This window comes from Leucopleurus acutus (assembly GCF_964270905.1).
Source record: "Leucopleurus acutus genome assembly, chromosome: 5".
In the NCBI taxonomy this organism is placed as follows: Eukaryota; Metazoa; Chordata; class Mammalia; order Artiodactyla; family Delphinidae; genus Leucopleurus; species Leucopleurus acutus.
The window spans coordinates 10,729,771-10,752,465 of record NC_139147.1 but is presented as its reverse complement, the minus strand read 5'-3'; the positions used below and the strand labels follow the sequence as shown (position 1 = coordinate 10,752,465).

Below are 22,695 nucleotides of genomic sequence, written 5' to 3'. Positions count from 1 at the left end.
CCTCAGTTTCCTCAACCAAAAAATGGCGAGCCAAGCACGTAGTAAGAAGTCTGTGAACCTCCCTCTCGTTATCCTTGAACGGGGGCGGGGAGGATGGCCAGTCTGCGCCCTCCCGTGCCGCAGGGACTGAGTGGACTCAAACTCCGCTCCGGTCTTCTAAACGCTTGTTGAATGAAGGAATCTGGGAACCTAGTACCGGGCACCCTACTGCTCCCAAGGGAAAACACACGCATTTTGGACAGAGAACATGAACGCTAAATTTGGAAACTTCTGGGGAGCCACGTGCCCTCAGTCGCACACAGCGAGGAGCGTCCAGGGATGTGAGACGGCTGAGCGGCAGGAGGCCCCGCGACGCCCGCCCTCCGACCGCCGTCCTCCAGCTCAGGTAAGTTCAGAACGAGAACCTGCCCGGGGCCAGGCCGATTCCGCCAGGTGACCCACGTCACGGCGCCACGAAGGCCGTCCGGCCCAAAACGCATGCGCGACGGGCGGTGCACCCACCCAGGCGGCCCGGGCCCACTGCGCCGGCGCGAGCAGCGGCGCACACTCCGAGGTGGCCGGAGCCCACTGCGCCGGCGCGCGGGGCGGTGCATTTTGGGACATGTAGTTTTCCCGCGGCATTGTGGGAGTCGTGGTTCGTGTGCCGGCGGCGAGCTGGATCTTCCGTGGCCTGGAGTTGTAAGTGGTTGGCGTCCGTGTCTGCCGAATCCTGACCCGAGACCCGGCAGCTCTTTGGGGACGCTGTGGAGTTCGGCGGCCCGCCCCGCTTTTGCACTTTCTCTGCAGGACGCTCTCCAGCGGGCCCCCGGGGACCGCGGGGTTGACAGCGGTCACGTTCCCCCCCTTCCCCCCGCAGAGCGTCCTGCCTGGCTAGGTTGTCCAGGCGCCGCGAGATCGGCGGATCCGGCGCCGGGGGCGGCGTGTTGAGGCTGGCACGCAGGCCGAGGGGGGGACCCAGAGGTGGTTCCCGCCAGAGAGATTTGGGGGCGAGCGAATGCCCTGGAATGTTCTGTAGAATGGAGGGGGGGCGGGGAAGCAGTGGTCGCCCTTGGTCCTCATCCTCGGTTCTGAGCGGGGCAGGCGTTGCTCCCAGGTATCGCGGCTGTAGCGGACCCTGGCCCGGCCCTCCGGCTACGGAGGAGCCGAGGCTCAGCCCGTCGCCCTGGGAACCCCGGCTGACCCGGGCGTGGGGCTCAGAGGTCGACCAAGTGATACCCAAGGTTCAACTGGAACCCTCTCCTCCCCGCACCTACCTCTACTTCAGATGACTGGGTGAAGGATTGGGGTGAAAACGGTAGAGACGGGGAATGAGAACAGCTTCGGACAATTCAAACTAAGGACACAGCCTAATGAGTGGCTGGAATGAGACACCCAGAGACAGACCGACCCTTGGGTGTGTTAGGTGTGCCAAGAAGAAAACTGTGGACTACACATTGTCCATATTGCTGTAATTGGCCTAATCAAAATAAGCCACTGGCTCTTCTGTTTTTTAGGAGAAATCTGGCAAAGGAGAAATCAGGATATTTTTGCAGTGAAGGAAAGAGAACTATTTCTTCCTAAGCCATTGTTATTTTTGGGTTTTAAGCTAAGATGGTGGATAGTTCCAGGGGAAGCTTAAAACTTCCTGGACTTCACAGATTTTATGCCTCTCAAAATTGTCCCGGTCTTGTTGGCTTTTGCAGTTCAGCCCTCAGATGCCAGCTGCCTCCTGGTTCTAATATTGCACCAGGTGTACATATGGCAGCAGAGCAAATAGCCTGATGATATTTATAGCTTTCTCAGTTGTTCTCATTTGCTGAAGTCCTGCAGGGTGCTACAAAAATGGCTGAGTTGGAGCCTGTAATTTAAGGGAGATGGAGAAAAGTTATCATTTGGAGGCAGTGGGTGGGGATGAGTTTGATTGATTTGCCCTCTCATCTCCCACCCTCAATGCACCCCTTCCACTGCTTTGCAGATGGACTTTAAATATGTTTCTTTCCTAAAGAGATTGAATTTTATCACTCTAGATATGATGTTGAGGCAGCTGCCAGTATATTTTTAGTCAGATTCTGTGATATCAAAGAGAGTGGTGACTTAGGCATTTCAGTGTTGCAGCGTTGTTCTTCGGGTTCTGGTTTTTAAAATGATAACACTTTGGTTTAGAGAGGCTAATGGCTTGCCCCAGGTCACATGCCTTGGCACTGGTGCCACCAAGAATAGAGTCCATTTCTCCTGCTTGCCTAGTGGTGGTGCTTTATACCCTGCTGTCACACGTTGCCCTGGATGCCACTTGCTTGTGTCCTGCAGCTTGACATGTCCATTAGTGGAAAGAGGTATTTATCAGAACAGTTATGGTTGATAATTTGTTCAGTGCTTTTCATGTGCGGAACATGGTGCTTAGTGTTCATGATCCAGTCTTTGAAGGAGAATTTACAGACAAGGGAGCTGAGGCTTAGAGGCCCAGTGACTCATCCAAGGTCACACCGCGAGTAAACATAGTACATGTTTACCAGAGGGCCAGACCCCTGGGCGTTCTTTTTATTTCCCCCATAACCTTTTTGGACCTACTCGTGGTCCTTGACCTTGGGAATTAATATCTTACCTACTTCAATTCACTGAGTATGTAATTTGGGCTCAGAAAATGTGTGGGGAACAGCCAAACGTGTCTACTTATATCTGCAGACAACTCAATAAAAGCAGGCGTTGTAAAGATAAAATTTGCACAACCTTAAACATTTTAATTTACAACATGGCTGATTCCTGAGATTATTAGACATTATTCAAAGTGAAAATTCCAGCAACAGGTTATAACCTGGTAGGAAATATTTCTCCAGTGCAGGGCAGAATCTGCTGCTACTTAAAGACAAACAGGCCATTTATAAGTGAAGGTAATGCACACCTTCAGTCATGGTCATCGCATGTAAACAGATTTATGGTGTAAATTCCTGTTGTTAGCTTATCTGACTTTGAAAAAGTCACAGGGAAAACTTGGCTATCTTGTGCCAACTGCTAGCTTGTTTTCAACATACTATGACCTTGAGTAAATGAGGTCTGAACTTTTTCTATTTAGATGTTTTTGTAAGTGAAAGTTTTAAAAACCATCTTCCCTGAAGTTTATCTCATCAGCCCCATTCTAAAGGCCTGTGAAATTTTCTGCTTTCTTGATTCTAATTGTAAGTACATTTAAAGAGAAGCATCCGCATGATTTTTTACCGCAAAGCTCTCTGTCTGCATTAGGATAAGACTCCGGAGCCGCACTGGATGTGTTCGAATCTCAGTCCCCACCGTGACTCTGGACGTGTCACAGAAACTTTGTTTCCTCATCTCCAAGGTGTAGACGGTAAACTGCACCTCATGGGGCTGGTGTGAAGACTAGCTGAGTTAACGCATGTAGTGCACTTCAGCACAGCCGGGCCCAGTAAAGCGAAGCTGTGATATTATGCTGAAAGTCGCCAAACTGCAAGAAAAGTAGGGGCCCCAGAGCCCATCTAGTTGACACCCCCATCTTCACTTGCAGATGGGACGGAGGCCCCCAGAGGGAAGTCACTTACCAGAGTGTGTAGGCTCTTCATCCAGAGCTCAAGTCTTCTGACTCTTGGGGTATGTGTCGTATTCTAAAAATAGTGACGCAGGAGGCCTCAGAGCAAATCCTGTGCTCCAGCCGTGTCCCTGCCTTGTCACCTCCTGCCTCACCTTCCCCTAGGTCTCCCTCACGTCTTAGAGGGAATTCTCGATTTGAATGGCTTTCTTAGGATATTGTATTCCCCATCACTGATTCCCTTCCCTCCAGATATTTTAAAAAGCCAAGATTACCTGAATTAACACTCAGAGGACCTGAGAAATAAAATGACACTCATCCACAGACCAGCTCTCGTTCAAGGCAGGGCGTGGGAGGAGGAACAGCTCCTGGACCTGGGCTCCTCCGTCTACAGATGAATGGAATGGGAGCCTGCGTCCCCTCAGGAGCAGCGTCGCCACCTCCGCTTGGCTGTGCTCCCTTCCCCAGTGAAGAGCTACCAAGGGCATCCTCCCGCTCAGCAAGAGCTCGACCCTCACCCAGGCCTTCTGCTTCCCAGCAGGCTCTGGTCCCCTTGCTGGGGACGCTTACCCTCCTCTCTGCAGAGCTTGCCGTCTTTGTTCATGGGCCTTCTCTCCGTGCAAGAGAAGTCTGCCTAAGGTGGTCTGCTCTAGAAAGCCCACGCTGACCTGCTTCTTCTCTGCCCCACCAGGACAGTGAGACCTGCCGCTCCGGCCCCCTCTCCAACTTGCCTGAGTGGAGTGGCCCGCACTGGCCAGGAGGGGGCTCCCAGTTGGCCCAGCATGAACTGGAGGGTAAGAATGCCATTAAACATTGGTGGCTTGGGGTTTTTCCTTCTGCTCGTAAAAATTCAGAATAGTAGTTCTGTAGGGATGGGTTGATTAGGAAGCAAGAAAAGAAGGAAGGAAAGTAGGTTAAAGCAGGAATCATAATAGTACATAATATTTTAAATGAAGACAGATAAACGTACATTTATGTGCCAGACTTCTGGAGGAAGGCTAGGCTTTTCTTTGAGAAAACATCAACTGCCCTCAGGTCTGCCTCACTTTTCTTGCAAAAAACATGCCTTTGAAGTTTCACCTATAATTTCACACTTTGGTTTCTTTAAAGTGGATGACTAAGATCTGATGAAGCAATCTGCATACACGATCTTTCCTGATTTTTATGCTCTGCTTCTCTAATCTTTTACATTTGTGTTGCCAACAGTGGCATTTTTTTCCAGTTCAAATTGAGTCTTTCAAAGCATGCAACTTAGTTTTCATGGAAACAGCCTTTCCTTTACACAGTCATAGTTCATGAGTCTCGTGTTTAAATAAATTATCTATTATAACATCAAGTGCTACTTAAGTAAACTGGCTGCAGAATAAACACAACTGACCCCTGTAAAACCTTAGATGCAGTTGGTGGGAGCAGAAGCTCAAGGGCAACCAGAGAGTTTCCTGTTAGCCGCAAGCATTCAGAGGGCTGTGGGCACAGTCAGCACGTCTTGGAGAGGGAAGGGGAGTATCACGTTACCTCCCGGAAGGAGATGGAATGGGGTAGGTTGGAGGTTGGCTAAGAGAGCAGTCACGAAAATAGATGCTTCGAAAAGGATCAAATCAAATCAAAATCATGTATTGTCTCACTATCCAGAGATGGCTCCTATGAACAATTTTGGTGTATTTTCTTCCCGTGCTTTTTCCACATATATGTGTAATGTGTGTATTTTCAAACTCATTGTATGTATTTTTTCAATTATCATAAGCATTTCCTTGTTCAGAACAGCCGCTGGCTTTCATCGCAAGAAGTGGAAAGGTCTGGAAGCAGGATCAGGGAGGCGGGAGAGTACAGACCCCCCTCCTTCCCCAGCTCCATGGGGCTTGGGGGGCCCTGCGGGAGGGCTCTGGGGACTGAGCCTGGTTGAGATTCAGCAGTCGGAGTGAGCATTCTGGGCAGGGCTTGGAGATGCGGGAGCGTTTGTTTCGCCTGTGTTGGGGTTCCAGCGCTGCCAGTAGAAAGGCTGGGAAGGAAAGACAAGGCAGTAAGAGGGTGTGGGGTAGGGGAAGCAGAGGCCAGTGTGGGGTGGGATGTAGGGAAGGCTTTTTAGCCTCTGCAGAGCCTGACGACAGGCGGTAGCTGGTACCAGAGGCCACGTCAGCCAGCGAGGGTCAGACCGTGTGCTCGGTGCTGCGAGGCCGCAGCGTGTAGCACGACCACCATGAGGACTGGTTAAAATACGGATGTGGCCCCATGCCCAGAGTTTCTGATTGCATAGGCCTGGGGTTAGTGAGTTCCCAGGGGATTCTGATGTGTGCCGGTGAGGCGCTACGCAGAGAAAGTTTTCTTTTTAATTGTGGAGTGACATCGACCCACTTGATCACCCAGGCCAATCCTGCTTGTCACAAAAGGAGTCCTTTCCTGTGTCAGGAACAAAATCTGCCCGTACCTTCCCAGCTTCGGGCAGACACACAGCTCCAGGGCTACCGGGAGCAGCTTCGTGTTTAAAGGGGGGCGCCCTTCCATGTAGTGTCAGAAAGGAATGGCCTCTCCTGCCCTGATTGCCGTGACCCCCCAGGAGGTTGAAGGATTATGGAGGCCCCGGTGAATCCTGTGCTTCCCTTTCTAGCTCGGTCGGCCTGTGGCCATCAGCGACAGTCAGCCCTACTTGTGTATTAGTACCTTAGCAACAGAGTGTGTTTAAAAAGTCAGTCATTCTCATGACACAGGTATTGGGATTTTGTTTAGAAAATTGTTACAGATCTAATCCACCCAGCTATATTTTACTCATTTACTTCCTTGAAGATTTGCAGGTTTGGGGAGTTAACGTGAGGGGTTTGTTAGAAGGAAATCAGAGGAGGAGATTTAACACGACTGAAGGTTTAGCAAAACTGTCCAAGAGTGTTGCAGGAGCAGGGGCCCTGAAACCTTTCGCTTTAGCCCTTGTGATATCCTTGACCTCCACTGCCACTGCCCTGCCCCTTCTCAGTCCCGAAACTTCTGCCTCTTGTCACCTTCTCTCCACAGCCTTTAAAAAGAAAGTAAATACTGAAACCACTTACCTGGGTCCATTTGTTGTTGTGTTTCCATTTCAGTGGGTTTCTAACTTCTGGTTGCAATGATGTACATTCCTGTAACTGCCACAGCTAAGTTTTGGGTTTAGGTCACGGGAACCATGGGCTGTGATGGGGGCTTGGTTATAACAGGACTCCAGAGGCTCTCCCATAGAGATTGAGAGAATTGGAAGAGGGTAGCTTTTGCCAGAGCAAGCCAGGGTTCGGTTAGCCCGGGAAGTCCTAGTGGACGTAAAAAGAAGTTTATCTCTCCAAACTGGTGGTCTTTGCCTCCAGGGAGGTACAATCTAGCAACCTTTCCTTTCTCAGCTGGCTTATAAACATGGAGCCAATCCTCGTCCTAAAATGTGAACCTTCAAGAAAGTAGATGAGTTAGAGGGTTGCTGGGGGGAGGTCGGGGAGATTAGCCATAGGTCTGAGGCAGGAAGGACCTGGACACCACATCGGTATTCTAAGCTGCTTCTGTTCGTCAGGATAAGAGCTCTCACTGTTGTAACATTTTTAGTCTTTTACACTGTGGCCAGAGCGAGCGTTCTGAAGTGCATATGCTTGTTGAAGTGCATATGCTTGTAAAGTGCGTGTTCTTTACCTTAAAATGATTTTGTGGTTGAAAACCATTATCTAGTTACTCAGGGTGTTCTTGGGACATAACTTGTTGATTTCATTAATTCCACCACATTAAAATCAAGAATCAGTGGAAGGACAACTGGCGTAGGGGTTGGAACGTTCTGTTCCAACTCTGGCCTCCTCGTGAATTAGCCGTGTAACGTGGACGGGCCTCTCAACTGCCCTGAGCTTTACTCTCCTCGTGTGTAGAACAAGGTGTAGACCAAGTCGTCTTTAAAATCCTTTCTAGCCCTCCACGTCTGCGAGCATACTGTTCTCAGCTAAAGGTTTCACTAACTAGTTTCAGATGAGCTTCAGTTAAACCATTGGAGGGAGGGACTAATGCACTGTCCGTCGCAGAGTCTCATTATACTGGTGCGGTATATAGGAAGTGACGTTTGGCATTTAACCTAATGGTTTCATTGGACTAAATCCTACCTCGTCCTCTAGAATAATGATCTCTCGACGAAGGCATACCTTTTCACTTTATTTGGGAAGGAATTTTTAATCACACAGAAAGCCCATAGTTATCACTCAGGTCATACTAATCATGTTTACAAAACTACTGTAGTATTTGCCTTGAGATACTTGTGATACACAGAATTTCATAATAAAGCCTGCTGGTGCAAAAAGTGAGTAATTCCAATCCCTAGTTATTCCCCAGACTTCATTCTAGCCAATGGGTTAAAACTTCCCTCCGACAGGAAATTATAGGAACCATAAACAAGTAGCTAAGTTTTAATGTTTTAAGTTTTATTGTATTTTATTTTTATATTTATTTTATCTTCAAATACCAGTGCTAATGAGTAGCTGGAACCAAGAGAAAATCACAGCATCCTATAAGGCTGGAGAATTCAGAAGGAAGGTTTGGTCCAGCCTCCCTTTGCAGGTGAAGAGGCAGAAGCTCAGGAAAGTCAAGTGACGGACCCAGGTCGCACGGTCTGTCAGTGGGTCAGTCAGTGGCAGAGCTGGGCTGGGACCCATCCCCTGGCTCCGGCTTCTCGCACTGGACCGAGCTGCTGCCTCAGACGCAGGGGGCCAGGTGATCGGCAGAGTGCAAGGTCAGGTTGTGAGGGAGCAGAGTTATGACGTCTGCAGGCCACTGGTGGTCCTCTCTGTGAAGCCAGCAACAAGGGATTGATGAAGGGCACCTAAAACTAGACTGTCAGTGACACGGGGACAGGGACCTCGTCTGTCCTGCATCAGTGAAGCTCTAGCATCTAATGTAGTGCCTGGTGCATGATAGGTGCACAGGAAATGTGTGTTGAATGAAGGAACATGAGAGAAACCTTCCTTATCAATTATAGATCATCTAGGATAGTTTCTTTCCTCTTTAAGGTTCTTGAACACGTGCCCCTGCTGCTGTATATCTTGGCAGCGAAAACATTAATTCTCTGCCTGGCGTTTGCTGGAGCCAAAGTATACCAAAGGAAAAAATTGGAAGCAAAACGGCAAAAACTGGAAGCTGAAAAGAAGAAGCAGTCAGAGAAGAAGGATAACTAAAGGGAAATCAAAGGTACTGGGACTTTGCAAATGCAGACTGCACAGTGGGTCAGGGCGGGCCTGTCCTTGCATGTGATAGTTCAGAGAATTCCGGATCCCTCGGTCTGAAGGCTGTGGGCGAGCGCGGAGCCCCACCTGTCACAGGAGGTAGAACAGCTGTGTATAAGGTGCGGGCTGCAGGTCCTGACCCTCGAGCCCCGTCTGCTGGTGAGCCGCAGGGCACACCTCTGCTCTCAGCCTGCGCAGGTTCCCCCTCGTTGGGAGCAATGGTGCTTAACAGGATTTGGGTCACAGGACTCTTGAGAATTTCATGACAGTTGTGGACCTTCTCCCTGCAGAAGCTCACATACTAGAAACACCTAAATTGTACATAAAATTGCAGACAGGGGTGGGGAGGAAGTGGGGTCACAGGTCATTTAAGACCCCTGTGTGTACCTAAGATTAAGAAGCCCTGCTAACCTCAGGGTAATGACTCCTAGGTATGGCATATAAATCCCTTCCTGGTGTATCCTCACCCCGGTCACGTTTGCCCCCTTTGCTGCCCCTCTCTACGCTCCTGCAGGCCATTCCTTGACCACGATAGACGTTCGTGCCCATTGGCCTTTGCTGGTCGGTCCCCTGGCCAGAGGGCCTTCCCGATGACCGCCTCACTGGGCACAAAGTCTTCCTCATTGTTGTAGCCCAGTGCCTGTCCCAGAGCGCAGGGGGTGCCCAGTATGTGTTTGTTGAGTTAAGGCACCAGGAAGTTATTAAACACCCACTTACAGATCGAACTTAGGACAATTAGCAGTTTCCTAAATCCTGTTGTGCTCACCCAGTTTCATCACTTCTCAGGTTGAGTTCTATGCTTTTCTCTAAAAATTAGAGGATTCAAATATGGTAGCAGGGAGTTCTAGATCAGTGGTTTCCAAACCTGGCTAATGATCAGGATTTGCCTGGGGTGCTTGTTAAAATGCAGATTCCCAAGGTCCAGCCTCAGAGAGATTCCGTTCTGCCTCTGGTTGGGTCTGGCATCTGTTCTTTTGAAAACTTTTTAGGTGATTCTTGTGATGTCTTCTCAGCAACAGGTCACTGTAGGAACCACTGGGTTGGTGACCTCTAAAACCTCTGTCCACTCTGAGACAGACTTCTGTAGACGTGAATTCCCTTACAATACTTGTAGACTTGTTGACGCTAAAAAGCATACTTATGAGTAATAATTGTCATAACGTATTGAGTGATTGTTCTGGGCTAGCATTTTGCTGAGCGTTTCACCTACAGCGATGTTACTGACCATTCCTGACGGCCCTGTGTGGTCCATTCAGATTGAAAAGTGGCCCCCGCTGTACATGGTGAAGAGCAGAACCAGAACTGAACCCAGGTCGAACGTTCAACCCCAGTGTGTCCCTCCCGGTCGCACCGTGTCCTGGTCCTGAATGCCGAGTTCAGGGAGGGAGTTGCGGGAAGCGCTCAGCTCCTGTTTCTCACCCCAGGGGAGGAGACCGTCCTCTCACTGGTCCTTAGTGAGCTGGATGCCCTGCCAGGCCAAAGAAGTTATTGTTATGAAATCTTGCCCTTTTTTAAAAAAAAAAATATGTTTTGGGGGCTCCCCTGGTGGCGCAGTGGTTGAGAGTCCACCTGCCGATGCAGGGGACGCAGGTTCGTGCCCCGGTCCGGGAAGATCCCACATGCTGCGGAGCGGCTGGGCCCCTGAGCCATGGCCGCTGAGCCTGCGCGTCCGGAGCCTGTGCTCCGCAACGGGAGAGGCCACAGCAGTGAGAGGCCCGCGTACCGCAAAAAAAAAAAAAAAAAAAAAAAAAAAGATGTTTTATTGACTGAAATTCATGAGTCGGCACTAGAGGGGGAAGAGGGAGCGCTTCAGAATTGAAGAAGGTGAGGGAAGGCAGTTTCCCTTGAAACGCTGATTGGATTTCTAATCCACAGAGTCATCATTTTGTGTGTTAACCGCAAAGAGAAAGAAAAGACGAGGTGCGAGGCCCTAAACGCTTCTTCCTTCCCGCAGATGTCAGTAGAGGCCTATCAGTGAAGTAGGGAGGGATGGCTTGTCCAGCTGAACCTAGAACTGACCAGGGCAGCCCGTTTCCCCGTCCTAGGCTGGCAGCTTATCAAAGCTTGGCCTGGAGCCTTGTTTTAAACAAAAGGGATTTTTTTTTTAGATGAAAGGAAATTGTGATGCTAAAACTTCATTCCTTAATAGATACGCTTCAGTGGTTTCTGCTTAAGTGTAAATGGCTGAACATAAAGGTTGATGCTGAGCGAGTAAAACAGTCCCTCTTACTCTGTGAGACATTTCATACTTCTCCCTTTGGTCTTCCTTTCTAGATTTTGTAATTTAAATGTCAGCTTGAGTGGACTCCGGCTGAGATGAAAGATTTAATTATTGAATGGTATGTCAGAAGATAAACTCCCAGCCTATAGTCTAACTTAAAACGATGTGAATGTTTCTGTGCTTTTAAAAGAACCAGGATTTTGTTTACTAAAATAAAATACCTTTGTAAAAAGGGTGTCTCTGGTCTTTGGAATAAGCCAAAGTAGGTGTATGTCTCTCTCTCCTTCTCCCTCCCTCCCTCTCCCTCTCCCTCTCCCTCTCCCTCTCCCTCTCGCTCTCTCTCTCTATCTCTCTCTCTCTCTCTCTCTCTCTCACACACACACACACACACACACACACACACACCTCTGTGTAGTGAGAGGAGGGAATTTTGCATTTCTAGCATCTCCTAGCCGTGGGTACCAGATCACAGGTGCACCTCCACAGACGACGGGGCCATAGCTGTCGCATCAGCCTGCTGTCCCTCACCCACCCCTCCAGCCCTCTAACCTGCTGCCCTAGTGCCTACGCTCCTTTCCTCCTCTTTCTCTCCTCCGAGCACTTTGGCTCTTTCTTGTGTTTTCATTGTTGGGGGGAGGGGCTGTTCGCTGCTCCAGGAGCATCGTGCCTCTGCTGACCCGTGAGGTCCTTGCAGGGAGGGGTGCGGGATGAGACCCTCCTGTCCCGGAGGAATTGCCTGTTTGTGAGGAGGAAAGAGGATCCCAGGTGTGCTTTGTCCTCTCCCCACCAGTCTGCTTGTTCCGATTTGCTGATATGAGATGAAGGGCGGGACATGCTCAGCAGACTGTAATATTTGAGAGGAGTGGGGTCCATAAGTCTTTTGACTCAGCCCCGAACCGACTGAGGTCTCTATTAAAAGGTTCCTGTTTTTTCACTTCTCTCCAGATACCACAGAGGATGGGGAATGAGGCAACAGTAACCAAAGCCACAAATATGGTGGAATGTTTGGTCTTGTTGCAGGCAGCCACGTGGAAAATCTGCGCGAGGGCATGTTAGTAGATACTCCCCCTACCTCCCCCCTGCCCCACGCCATCCTGGCCCAGGTTGGCAGAACTTGGAATTTTAAGCATGAGGAATAAAGGGAATTATATTTTTCTTAAGTTTTACTGTGATTGCTGGCTGCTCCTAATCACAATTTAGAAAACAGAATTTACACATAATCAAAGTTTTAAATATAGGAGACACTGACTCTACAAGCTACAAATCCCAGAATAGAAGGGGACTTGCCCTCATGCTCGCACCTCAGCCTCCCTGCAGGATGCTGCTCTGGCCTTTGCCTGGGAGCCTCGCGGTGGCCTGGGTCCCATGCGGCAGGAGCAGATGACCAGAGCAGAGGTGAGATGCAGCCTGGCACCCTCGCTTCCCTGACCTGCTCAGGTAGGTCCAGAACTGACCCTGGGCCATGGCCTAGCCTCCTGCCTTTGTCAGGGCGGACTCTGCCGCCTGGCGGGTAACCCCCCCACCCTGCTCTAGGCTCCTGCGCTAGGGCCTCGGCCTCTGCTTCCTCACCTCTCTGCAGGATGAGGGCATCATGGGCTCCCAGCATGCCTGGTATCACACCCACTACCTCTGGGCACCCTTTCCTCATATGTACTTACACCTATATGCCTCGTAAATCCCAGGGCAGGGGATGAAGAGTGGCCTTGGCTTTTCACGGACACCCTATGCCCATCTAGTAGAGGTTCAGGTTTATTTTAAACACAGGTGTGTTTCTAGGCTTTGGGATTTAGAACTCAGTTTTGGAATTGGTGGAACATCTGGCCGTCTTCTTGGAAAATTCGGTAGCAGATCATCTAAGGATAGGAATAAACCATTGACCACACCCACAGGTTTTCTGTAAACGGTGTTTTGGGGTTTAAGTTAACCTTTCTGATACTCTCTTCTTCCACTAGGGGGAGATAATCACTATAGTAAGTCCCCTACATACGATCGAGTTCTGTTCTGAGAGTGCGTTCGGAAGTTCAATTTTGTGTGTACGTCCAACAAAGTTAGCCTAGGTACCCAACTAACACAATCGGCTCTATAGTACTGTACTATAATAGGTTTATAATACTTTTCGTGCAAATAATACATAAAAAACAAACACGAAAACATTTTTAATCTTACAGTACAGTACCTTGAAGAGTACAGCAGTACAGTACAACAGCTGGCATATAGGGGCTGGCATCGAGTGAACAGGCAAGAAGAGTTACGACTGGAGGAGGGAGAGGAGGTGGGAGGTGGTAGAGCTGAAGGGTCGTCAGCAACAGGAGACGGAGGGCAAGCTGCAATTTCACTCACGCCTGACGCTGATGGCTCAGGTTCCTTGCTGGAACCAGATGCACGTTTGCATCTTTGAAAGTTTGAAACTTGAAGGTTTGTATGTAGGGGACTTACTGTATTTGGAGTTATTGATACTTTTCCAACCCTGTGTACATGAAGTCAGTAGATTTGTAGCTTGACTTTAAATAAGTGGTTGGATGCATGAACACGTGGGTGGATGGAGTGATTGGTAAAGCCCACACCCAGGACCCCGTCTGACTGCACCTACCCAGCCTCTCTCGGGACCATAACTGAGAACGATTCCATAAGACCACCATCCCTGGGCAGCTGAAAGATGTTTCAAAGAACGTAAACTGGAATCTACGTCCTCCATGCACAAGAGAGCCCCAGGATCCCTCACACAGATCATATGTCATCTTGTTAGATGGGCTCCTAACACGTTTTTGGTTTTTGAGCTTACAACATACTGAATCAGATATGAAGAAAGGCTGTTGGCGGCAGAAATACCTCAGAGCAAGAGAGACGGTCTTTGAGCAGCAGACCAGGCCTGAGAACTCGTCTGTACGATCGCCAAGCCCACACCAGGAACGACACCCATCATGACATTAAGGAAAGGTGAAACTGTCTATATACTTTGCTTAATGAGGCAGAGACGTACATAATATATTTCAGGAACTGAATATTTCGAACAAAAAATCTGGGGCGTTTGAAAAAAGGTCATCTCCTGCCCGTCTGTCACCACATTCTCATCTCAGGGAAGCACACCTGCCTGGATGCGACCTTCCCAGCCTCCTGCAGGGGCCGGGCCTGCGCATGCACGGTACTGCCGACTTGAGATCCCCGGCTGTGCTGAGATGCCACAGGTCTCGTCCTTGTTGGAGGGAAGCCAGGGGTGATGGAGAGTCTGGAGGGAAAAGAGGATTGAGGCTGGGTTCTTAAACGTGAGCACACACGAGAGGCTGTTTAAAGTGCAGATTCCTGGGCTGGGCCCCAGACCCACGGCATCAGAAGCCATGCAGGAGAGACCAGGAATCTGTGAACAAATTTGAAAACCCCAAGGGGATGCCGCTGAGGTGGTCCTTGAATCTCCTTTGGAGGCTTCAACGATGGGCAGAGGGAGATGAGCCAGAAGCCGGGCTGGGAAGGAACATCTGGAGCCAGTAGGCTGGGGAGCAGGGGAGAGAACGTAGCTGCGAATCCTTGTTTAGCCCTTAACTATTCCTCCTGCTTTACATCTATTACCCCGAACATGTGTCACCGTCCCCGTCTCACAATAAGGAAGCCGAGGCACAGAGAGGTTAACCTCTCTGTCTAAGGTTCCCCAGCTGGCAAGAGGCAGAGACAGGATGTGGACCTCGCAGTTCAGCTCTGGACCTGTACTTTTCACTCCTGTGCAAGGACAGGGCAGGTGGGCAGGCGTTCTTGTTCTTCCAAGTCGTGGGTCATCAAGTCTTCAAGACGACACGATGAGGACAGAGGCCAGGCTGTGGGAAGTGGGGAGGGTATGAGGAAATAGAAACGGTGCCGTTTGCATCCTAATTTCAAGTGTGTGTGTGTGTGTGTGTGTGTGTGGTCTGCAAAGTCAGGAAACAAATTTTTGTCTGAGCAATATGTTAATTACAAATAACTGGTTAGTTTTCAAATAATTGGCTCAGTATCTCCCTTGAGTTTCCAGATGTTTTGGCCACTCTCTAATGTACTGATTGTACTTCTCAAAGATTCACAATTGGCCCCATTGAATTAAATTTGGAGGGACTTCACGGCGAGCTGATTATTTAAAAATTGTAAAAGAAGTTCTCCCAACTTTGCTGCCTGCTGTGCACCTCAAAGGTGGGGACAGAGACATTGGTAGCCTTAGGGGAAGGCAGGGTTGAGGGAAAGGTTTTTCTAGAAGGAGTAAGCTTGAGCATGATCACAGGCTGAAGGAGATGCGACAGGAAAAGGGAAGGGAACCTGGCTGGGCTGGAGGTGGATGGCATCTGGGGGCTGGGCACTGAAGGCCCCGGTACATGCAGGGCGAGGGGATACCCAGGGAAGTTGTGCTGGGTAAAGGCCTCGGTTTCCCCTTTAGCTTGAGGCAAGTCCTTCTACTCTGAGCGTGGGAGGGATGCTGGGTGCAGTGGGCAGAGCCCAAGGACCCGGGGCCTGCAGTCCCCTCTCCCCTCTCCCTCCAGGTCAGGGGCCTGAGCCGTGGACTACAGCTCCCTTCAGAGACGGCAGGGCCCTGGCTGTCACCAAGTCTGCTGTGGGGAGGGTGGCTTTTGCCCCCATGAGCCCTGCTGGGTGACACCTTTGTAACTGCCTGCGGTCAGACCTGGAAAACCTCACATGGGTTTTGAACCAGGAGCTGGACTCCTTGGTGGGAAAACTTATGCTTCCCCACCCTAACCCATCGTCCTGCACCACACCCTTCAGGGTCTTTCCTTTCCTTCTAGAATAGCCCAAACTCCTCATACAACACGTTGTTTTCTTTTTCCATCCTGTCCCTTCCACACTTGCATTCTTCCTTTCATTCCACTCACACTGCTCCCTGCCCACCACGCGCACACTTGCACGCACACGTGCGTGCGCACACTCACATACCCCGTGCCCTGGGAAGTGGGTAAGCTGGGCACACTTGACCTCTTCTTCTACCCACTGTGATGAAGTCCCTGCTCTTCCTCTGGCCTCGGCTCCAGTTTCACCTCTTCCTGCCGCTCTGCCCCTGACTCCCCAGCCAGGCCCTGGACTCTGAGCCCTCACTCCCCACACCTCCAAAATCTCACTGACCGAGAGGTACTCCACACCACCAACCTGACTGCCTCCAGGGCCTGAGCTTACTTTCTTTGGGCCCCTGTCTGGGCCACACGTTACAGGCACATAGAAGGTGCTCGAATAGTTGGTGAGTGGTTGAGTGTTAACACCCAAAGGAAGGGGAGCAGGGATTTTCAGCTGGCCACATCACCACCCAGAATAAAGACTACTCTTCCCAGCTTCCCTTGCAACTAAGTCTGGCCAATGAGATTTAAGTGGAAGGTTTAAGTGTGAGACTTCCTGGAAAGCCCCTTAAAAGAAAAGAGATGAGCCCTTCTTCCTCCTTTTCTCCTTCTCTGCTACCTGGAATGCTAATGCAGTGGCTTTTTCAGCAGCCATTTTGGACTATGAGGTGACATTGAGGATGGAACCAAGTCTAGGACAGTAGAGGAAAAAGATAAGACCCTGAGTTCTTTATGATCGTGGATCCATCATATTAGCCCTGAACTGCCACCTTAGCATTTTTTGTTTTGGTGGGGGATGGGAGGGTACCTTCTATTTTGTTTAAATCTCTGTGGTTAGGTCTCCACTACTGATAGCCTGACCTAATCCTAACTGACCCATAGAACCAGCTAGAGAGGGCTGTGAGGACTTCCTGATAGGAAGACGTGGATTCTAGTCCTGACCCTCCTGCCACTACAGGTGGGCATCCCTCCAGGTGAGTCAGTTACCACTTTGTCTTCATTTGTAAAACAAGCTTAACGATCACTGCCCTGCCTATGTACAGGGTGGTTGTCTAAACTGAATGAGGTCGAGTATATAAAAATGTTCTGTACATGTAAAACAATCACAAATGGAAGGAGTGTGTACCACCTGCGGGGCAACTCGGTCCCCTGATTGGCCAGGTGCAGCTTGATCAACTCAGTTGAGCCTGGACCTTCCTTGAGTGGTCAAGGCCTGAGCCAGTGGGCATTCAGCTCCATTAACCTATTTCCCTCTGGGCTTTTTCCAGGGCAGCACATTTTCCAACGCGCCACCTCCTCAGGGGGAGTCTGGCCCACAGGAAGGGAGTGGGCGTGTGGTTGTTGGTCCTGATGAGGACCAAAGTGGATGAGATGTGCCCTCAGCCAACCTCTCCGAAGGAGTCAGCGCCACCAACATCACAAAGGGTCTTCCAGAAGATGTGTCCACACCTGCAGGGCTGCTGGGCCTTATCACCCACTGGTTTTTTTTTTTTTTTTTCTTTTTTGCGGTACGCGGGCCTCTCACCGTTGTGGCCTCTCCCGCTGCGGAGCACAGGCTCCGGATGCGCAGGCTCAGCGGCCACGGCTCACGGGCCCAGCCGCTCCGCAGCACGTGGGATCCTCCCGGACCGGGGCACGAACCCGCGTCCCCTGCATCGGCAGGTGGACTCTCAACCACTGCGCCACGAGGGAAGCCCTCACCTACTGTTTATTTCATACAAGTGCTGCTCCCAAAAGGTTCCAGGCTGTACTCTCCATCCTCGCTGTCCACACCACCAGAAGAGACCTCTTATCCTTAATTCCCTAACCTATCGCAGACGGTCTTAAAAGAAATGCCAGAGAAAAGAATTTCCTTTGATCAAAAGACACATCTTAAGATGTGTCTACTCTGATTACAACCCAGTGATAAAAAGCAAGAATTTGCCACAAAGAGTGAAAAGGAAATGAGAAGCAGCTCTAACTGTGCATGCGCTTGCTGGAAGCCCAGCCTGCACTGCAGTAACAGGAGCTCCAGTTTATTGAGCACTGAGTTGGGGCTGGTCATGATGTAGTGGCTTGGTGTGTGCTAAGTGTTTAAGCCCTCAACTCTAGTTTACGAATGAGTTCGTTGAGCCTCAGGGAAGTAACTTGTCCAAAGTCTCATAGTTAACAGGCTGGAAACTTGCGATTCTAACGAGATCCATCCGATTCCTAGAAGCCCGTGTACTTTCCACTGTGTTCTCCTGGAAGTTTCCATGCTTGGCATAAAGCAGAATTTCTTAATTATGAGTACAATATTATGTAACTCAATTGCACATTACCCGTGGCCCTTTGATCTCTGGTTATACCGATGTTCTCTTTTTCCCTACTTGCTTTCTAATGATTGAACAAGGCCTCGAAGGAATACAATCCTAAACTCATTTTATTAGATCGTCTCGGTTTTCCCAGAAAAATAGCTCCTGTTGGTCTATCTTGTTCATCTGGTAACCCAAAAACCTCCCATTTTTTTTTCTCACTGCAAAATAGTGTGTCTTTAAAAAGTACCTGCCTCTAGCTCAATATTGTGCTGAAGTATGTTTTGTTGTGTCCAGTTGGAGGCAGCCACTTTGCCAGCTGATTGTCTGATGTCAGAGGCAAGCCTTACACCGTGTTTCAGTAACCAAGCCAAGCATGGCGGCTGGGCACACGGGCTTAGGCTCTGACTGGCCTGAGTGTCGCAGTCTCCTCATCTGTAAAATGGGAAAGTGATAGGACCTACCTGAGAGGTTGTTTTGAGGGTGAACTGAGCTGCTCGTTAGTAGAGAGGCTGTGTGAATAACAGTTCTACCTGGGAACTCTGGATTTGAACCTCAGCTCTTCCGCACTGGAGCAAGTTACATATCTCTCTGTGCCTCAGTTTACCCTTCTGAGAAATGGAGACAATGGTAGTTCCTACATCGCAGACTGTTGTGAGGATTAAGTGAGTTAAGCGTGTATAGCTGTTAGTGGTTGTCACTACAGAACTCTGGACAGGTGTGAGATAAATGCGACATAGGGGCAAAACGCACTCACATCCCAAACGCAGGCCACCGACCCTGAAGTCACCAAGGAGGTCTGAGTCCTGTTACTTACCCTTAAGGAACATAAATTCTGAAACATACATGAAACAGGTAGCGAAAAAAACCACACAAAAGTACCATGCAGTGGACTTCCCTGGCGGTCCAGTGGTTAAGACTCCCCGCTTTCATGGCAGGGGGTGCAGGTTCGATCCCTGGTTGGGGAACTAAGGTCCCTCATGCCGCGAAGCATGGCCAAAAAATAAAAAAAATATTTTAATAAAATAAATAAAAGGTTTAAAAATAAAAGTACCACACAGGGAGAGCCGTTTCACCAGGGGTAACTGTGTTACCCCCGGGAAATGCGCTGGGAAGTGAAGTATTTCAGTGGGAAATGCAGTATTTCAGCTGGCAGAAGAAAACCTTCTTTAGAACCTGTGCTCAGCTGAATAATGGTCCCTAAATGTATCCAGGTCTGAATCTCTGTAACCTGTGAATGTTACCCTATATGGAAAAAGAATCTTTGCATGTGTGATTAAATTAAGGATTTTGAGATGGTGAGACGATTCTGGATTATCTGGATGGGACCTAAATGCAGTCACACGTGTCCTTATAAGAGGGAGGCAGAGGGAGATTGGACACAGAAGAGGAGAAAGTAATGTGGCCACAGAAGCAGAAATTGGAGTGATGTGGCCACAAGCCAAGGAAGGCGGGCAGCCACCCAGAAGCCACAAGAGGCCAGGAATGGATTCTCCCTTAGCGCCTGTGGAGGGAGCGTGGCCCTGCTGACACCTTGATTTTGGCTCCGCGGAACTGATTTCAGACTTCAGGCCTCCAGGACTGGGAGAGGATAAGTTTTTGTTGGTTTAGTGCACCACGTGTGTGGTAGTTGTCACAGCAGCCGCAAGAAACTCATACTGCACGGTCGGCTGTAAAGTGGGAGGTGCAGCTGAGAGTGTCTGGTTCCCAGTGGTTGGAGGTGGTAAGTGTGATTCATCTGCAGATAAAATGCATAAAAACAGGATGCTGCAGAAGTCCACCGCTTAGTTGCTGAAAAGCACTGAACATCTGTTTTCTGACAAAGTGTTTCTAAATAATCCAGGGAGTTTCAGGAAGGAATTAGGGCAGAAGACAAGCAAAGAATCTGATTTTTCTGTGCTTGGCTAGCGGGAACCTGGCCTCACCATCTGATATATAGGCAGGTCTGTTGGGAGTTGGTAGCAATTTTCAGACATTGTTTTTGACATACCCCAGAATAATTACTTCTGCTATAAAATTACTGCCTGAACATACATAAACAAGAGTGAATTTTGTGATATGTTTAATAGGAGGCAGGGATTTTTTTTTTTATAAAAGTGAAAAATACCACCACAAATCCTTACAGCCACCATTAGCAGCAGCCCCAGACTTTAGGGTGCTGTTAGCCACAGGTGGCTCAGCAAGCAGGGCCCCGAGGTGCAACTGCATGACAGGCTAGTGACCTCCCATTGGGATTCTTGGAGTTGGAATGGGAGACGGATTGGATAAGTGGGTTCTGTAGACCCTCCTGTTTACGTCACCTGTTCACTCACCAAGTCCCACTTGAACCAATCACTGTCATAGCTTTCCAGGTTCCTTATGGGGACCACCAACTTGCCTGGAGGATCTGGTTGGGGTTTAACTTCCTTGGATGTCTCTTGCTCACCCTCTGCCTCCTTGCTTTCAAGCAATGCAAGGGAAAGAGCCTGTTCAGCCACCATCTGGACCACATCTGTTGATGGCAAGCCGGCTCCCTGTGGATTATTTTGGTGGACTGAAACCGGTAGGCACACTAGTTAATTTCAATTTTTTGTGAGCACACTCTTGGTTCTCTTTTTGTCCTCACACAACCTTTAGCTCTGTTCATCTCTCTCACTTCCCAGCTCCTTTGGGCTCGTTAACTCTCATCCTCTCACTGACATAATAGCCTTCAGAGTGGCCTTAACCAGATGAAAGTCAAGATCACTAATTTACCAACAAGATTTAATGAAACCTTCAGCAAACCATAAGCACTTTGCCAATGCCCTTAGGAAGCAGTCCTCACAGCATCCCTGTGAGGTCATTGTTGGAGTATCTTTGGCTGCAGTGGTCCAGAATCAAACCCAACAGAATTGGTAAAGATCATGCCCACAGCACGGCCCTGCTGTTAGAGGAATCGCACTTCAGAAAATTTACCAAGATAGTAGTTTTCCCATCTTTGTACTTTGTTAGTTAGTGTTCTCCATTTGCTTGGGTTCATCCTTTCAATCCCTTTGCTAATTAAATCACTGAAGAGTATATACTTGTAAGAATAGACACCATCAGTGGACTGCAAACAAAACTCCTTTCTGTAATTGATGATAAACCATTTCAGAGAAGACCAGGCTGAGTCTAGAGGGTTCAGATAACTGTAAGCGGAAGGCAGAGAGAGTAGTTCATGGCCATAGGACTTGGCCACCTGTGGACAACATGTGATGTTCGTTAAGTTAAGGACTGATGGGACATGGACCTGGGCCTCGGATTCTATGTCTTCCTTTGGCTTCATCTCATCCTGCTGCCTTCTGTCTTTGACCACAATGGTGCACTTCCCGTAGGTCTTCTTTGCCACATCACAGAACTCAGAGAAGAGGCTGTCTTCTTGTTTGATGCATAACTCATCCCTTAGGAACATCCGATATTTCCAAGGCATCCATCCTTGACTACCACCAGCATGCACAATACACCAAGTTGGAGTTGGCGTGAAATAGCCATCACTAAAATCTTCCCCTGTTACAAGACTCTCAGGGATATAAGTTTCCCCCAAATATACAGTTGTAAACCCATCATATTGCAGTGTTCTCAGGGTTTTCAAATACTGGAGACATTGCTTCCTCTTCATGCTGTTGAATAGATTTCTGATAATAATGTTTCTTAAAAGAGGTTTTGCAAAGTGAGGCATGGTAGCTCTTCAAGTGTTTTTCAAAGCTTGAGTGTCTCCATCTGCAGTGATCTGGCAAGAGTGGGATGATGACCTCATAAAGGGCTTTCTTACAGCTGAGCTGGTCCCATAGATACACTTGAGATTTCAAAGCATCATGAAACACACACTCAGAACAATTAATTCCTTTCTGGCTTGTATGACGTGGGAATGGGAATGGCAAGCCATCCAAGATGTTACTTTGACATTGCATCTGTAGTAGGTCTGGAGAGAGATTGGCAATTGTATTAGTTTGCTAAGGCTGCCGTAACAAAAGAGCAGAAATTTATTTTTTCACAGTTCTGGAGGCTAGAAGCCCAAGATCAAGGTGTCAGCAGGTCTGGTTTCACCTGAGACCTTTCTCCTTGGCTTGCAGATGGCCACCTTCCCCCTATGTCCTTATTTGGCCTTTCCTCTGTGTGCCCACGTGTCTCTGTCCTAATCTCTCCTTATAAGGACACCAGTCCTGTGGGATTAAGGCCCACCCATATGACCTCATTTTACCTTAATCACCTCTTTAGAGACCCCGTCTCCAAATATAGTCACATTCTGAGGTCCTGGGGGTCAGGGCTTCAACATGAGATTTGGGGGAGACACAATTCAGCCCCTAAAGCAACCTTTTAACAGTGATGAGCCAAGTTCCTCACTCATTTCCATTTAGGTCATGAGGATGAAGTGTAATATATTTGTTCATTCAACCATTCTGAGCACCTACTATATACCAGGCATTGTGCCAGGCCCCAAGGGTACCAGTCATGATGTGTCCGGTGAGGCCTAGACACATATATGGTTTATGTCTGTGTACACATGGACTTTTTGCCTGCTGCCTGTCCACTTTCACAATCAAGAGTGGTTTTTCCAGGTGGCAGAAAGGGTATGGCGAACAGTGAAAGAAAGTCAGCCTGCATACCTGTCTTTCACTGGGGCTGCCAATTCTTGAGCTAATTCAATACCCCATCTACAAAGGACTTTAGTTTTATATAC

At 49.0% G+C, this 22,695-nt stretch overlaps 2 protein-coding genes across 7 annotated transcripts; one reads left to right on the top strand and one right to left on the bottom strand.

Annotated features, from left to right (window-relative positions):
• Positions 1–622: 622 nt before the first annotated feature.
• SMIM11 (small integral membrane protein 11) lies at positions 623–11,157 on the top strand. 6 transcript variants are annotated; one of them, XM_082839642.1, is made up of 6 exons: positions 623–678; positions 3,217–3,319; positions 3,497–3,579; positions 4,209–4,311; positions 8,512–8,689; positions 10,999–11,157. In XM_082839642.1, exons 4-5 carry the CDS (start codon positions 4,300–4,302, stop codon positions 8,674–8,676), a joined length of 177 nt encoding a protein of 58 aa, XP_082695768.1. In that variant the 5' UTR covers positions 623–678; positions 3,217–3,319; positions 3,497–3,579; positions 4,209–4,299; the 3' UTR covers positions 8,677–8,689; positions 10,999–11,157. The 6 variants fall into 6 exon arrangements, with proteins under 6 accessions (XP_082695768.1, XP_082695771.1, XP_082695770.1 ...); XM_082839645.1 differs by lacking the exon at positions 3,497–3,579; XM_082839644.1 differs by lacking the exon at positions 3,217–3,319 and having other exon boundaries at positions 631–678.
• Positions 11,158–20,922: 9,765 nt separating this feature from the next.
• On the bottom strand, positions 20,923–21,693 carry LOC309962431 (uncharacterized protein C21orf140 homolog; the record flags this gene model as incomplete). Its single annotated transcript, XM_082840285.1, has 1 exon — positions 20,923–21,693. One exon carries the CDS (start codon positions 21,691–21,693, stop codon positions 20,923–20,925), a length of 771 nt encoding a protein of 256 aa, XP_082696411.1.
• Positions 21,694–22,695: the final 1,002 nt, after the last annotated feature.